This window comes from Pristis pectinata, chromosome 18 (assembly GCF_009764475.1).
Source record: "Pristis pectinata isolate sPriPec2 chromosome 18, sPriPec2.1.pri, whole genome shotgun sequence".
Taxonomy (NCBI): domain Eukaryota; kingdom Metazoa; phylum Chordata; class Chondrichthyes; order Rhinopristiformes; family Pristidae; genus Pristis; species Pristis pectinata.
This window is the reverse complement of record NC_067422.1, coordinates 944,324-946,047: the sequence shown is the minus strand read 5'-3', so window position 1 is coordinate 946,047 and position 1,724 is coordinate 944,324. Positions and strand designations below refer to the sequence as shown.

The window sequence follows — 1,724 nt, the reverse complement described above, 5'->3', positions numbered from 1 at the left end:
TCTTCTTTTGAGACTTAACCTGTATTTCTCTGTGGAAGTCACAGTGTCCAGTACTGCCATGGGTTCAAGCCATCTCAGTTTTAATTGAGTCAGAAGATCTGTGGTCTGCAGGACCTGAACAAATAATGTAGACTGACACTTCAGTTTATTACTTGGGATAATGTTGTATTGCCAGAGATCTTGCATTTGCTAAAGCTAAACAGTCATTTGCTTATGAATCAAGTGAGTGAAAAATTTGTAACAGTATTCAAAGAAGAGGACAAAATTCCTTCGGACTTCTAACCAATTTTTCTCCTTTATTCAACACAACAGAATTTATTAATTGGCAGTGTAGTTCATTGCAGTTTATGACTCTTGCTATACACAAGGGATTGCTAAATTTGCATGTTAATGTAATTCATTAAATGAAGTCCTATGAGAATCATAGAAACATACAGCATAGAAAAAGGACCTTACGACCCATGTTGTCCATACCAGTATAAACTTTGATGCATAAGAGTAAGCCTTCTTCAAAACTTACCTGAAGAGCCATGTTATAATAGCTGTTGATCTTCATCACAGTAAGCTGAAAAATTGGTGACTGCCATCGAGCTCTCTTCTATAGCTCTCTTCTAGACCAAAGTGCTTCGTGACCCTGGTAGTTCTTTCTTATTTTCTGTGTTGGTAGGTTTATTGTCACTGAGGCGAGCATCCACTGTGTTCTGCATCACCACCAACTGAATTGGAGACTGGATGGGTTTGTCCATTTCAGGACCATACTCCTTACTGGGGTCTTTACCTCTGCAGTCATACAAAATGCAAGAAATAAGAAAAACCAAAAGTAGAATCACATAACTTGCAACGAGTATAATCAGGTTCAATGTTACAGGGTCTATCTCCAAATAAAACTCCATTTGCTCTCCCTGTATTTCACTGCTCAGTTTTGGAACATGGTAGTCACAAGTTCTGAGAAGTCAATACATTTACATGAAGCAGCAGGAGCAGGCTGACTTTGTGATAAAAATATCTAATCTCTGACTCATAGCTTGAACGGAAGGGATTTAAACTGCTCAGTTTAATAACTTAAGTCCTTTCAAAGTAGGATGCCATCAGCAAACATAAATCTGATTACTGTGAGCTGAAAAGTCAGAAAACATCAGGATGGAGGGATTTCAGACAATCACAGTGAGTGTCATAGTGGTATTGGTATTGGTTTATTATTGTCACTTGTACTGAGGTACAGTGAAAAGCTTGTCTTAGAAACTGATCGTACAGGTCAATTCATTACACAGTGCAGTTACATTGAGTTAGTACAGAGTGCATTGATGTAGTACAGGTAAAAACAATAAGAGTACAGAGTAAAGTGCCACAGCTACAGAGAAAGTGCAGTGCAATAAGGTGCAAGGTCACAACAAGGTAGATCGTGAGGTCATAGTCCATCTCATTGTATAAAGGAACTGTTCAATAGTATCAAAGTCAAAGTCGAGTTTATTGTCATATGCACAAGTGCATGTACGCACAGGAGCAATGGAAAACTTACTTGCAGCAGCATCATAGGCACATAGAATCATATAAGCAGCAGCTGTTCTTGAACCTGGTGGTGTGGGACTTCAGGCTTCTGTACCTCCTGCCTGATGGTGGCTATGAAAAGATGGCAGGCTCTGCCTACTGAACTGACTTAGTTTTTCTTTTCTAGGTGATTATACTCCCCCGCCCCCAACTGTTCTTCTACTTTGTGCCCCATT

General features: G+C 39.4%; 1 protein-coding gene across 1 annotated transcript; it reads right to left on the bottom strand.

Annotated features, from left to right (window-relative positions):
- Positions 1-611: 611 nt before the first annotated feature.
- si:ch73-256g18.2 (small integral membrane protein 36) lies at positions 612-893 on the bottom strand. The gene has a single exon (XM_052033313.1). It carries the CDS (start codon positions 891-893, stop codon positions 612-614), a length of 282 nt encoding a protein of 93 aa, XP_051889273.1.
- Between the last annotated feature and the right edge of the window lie 831 nt (positions 894-1,724).

Coding starts and splice junctions, on each gene's coding strand:
- si:ch73-256g18.2 (XM_052033313.1), bottom strand. CDS start 893: ATGGAGTTTTATTTGGAGATAGACCCTGTAACATTGAACCTGATTATA.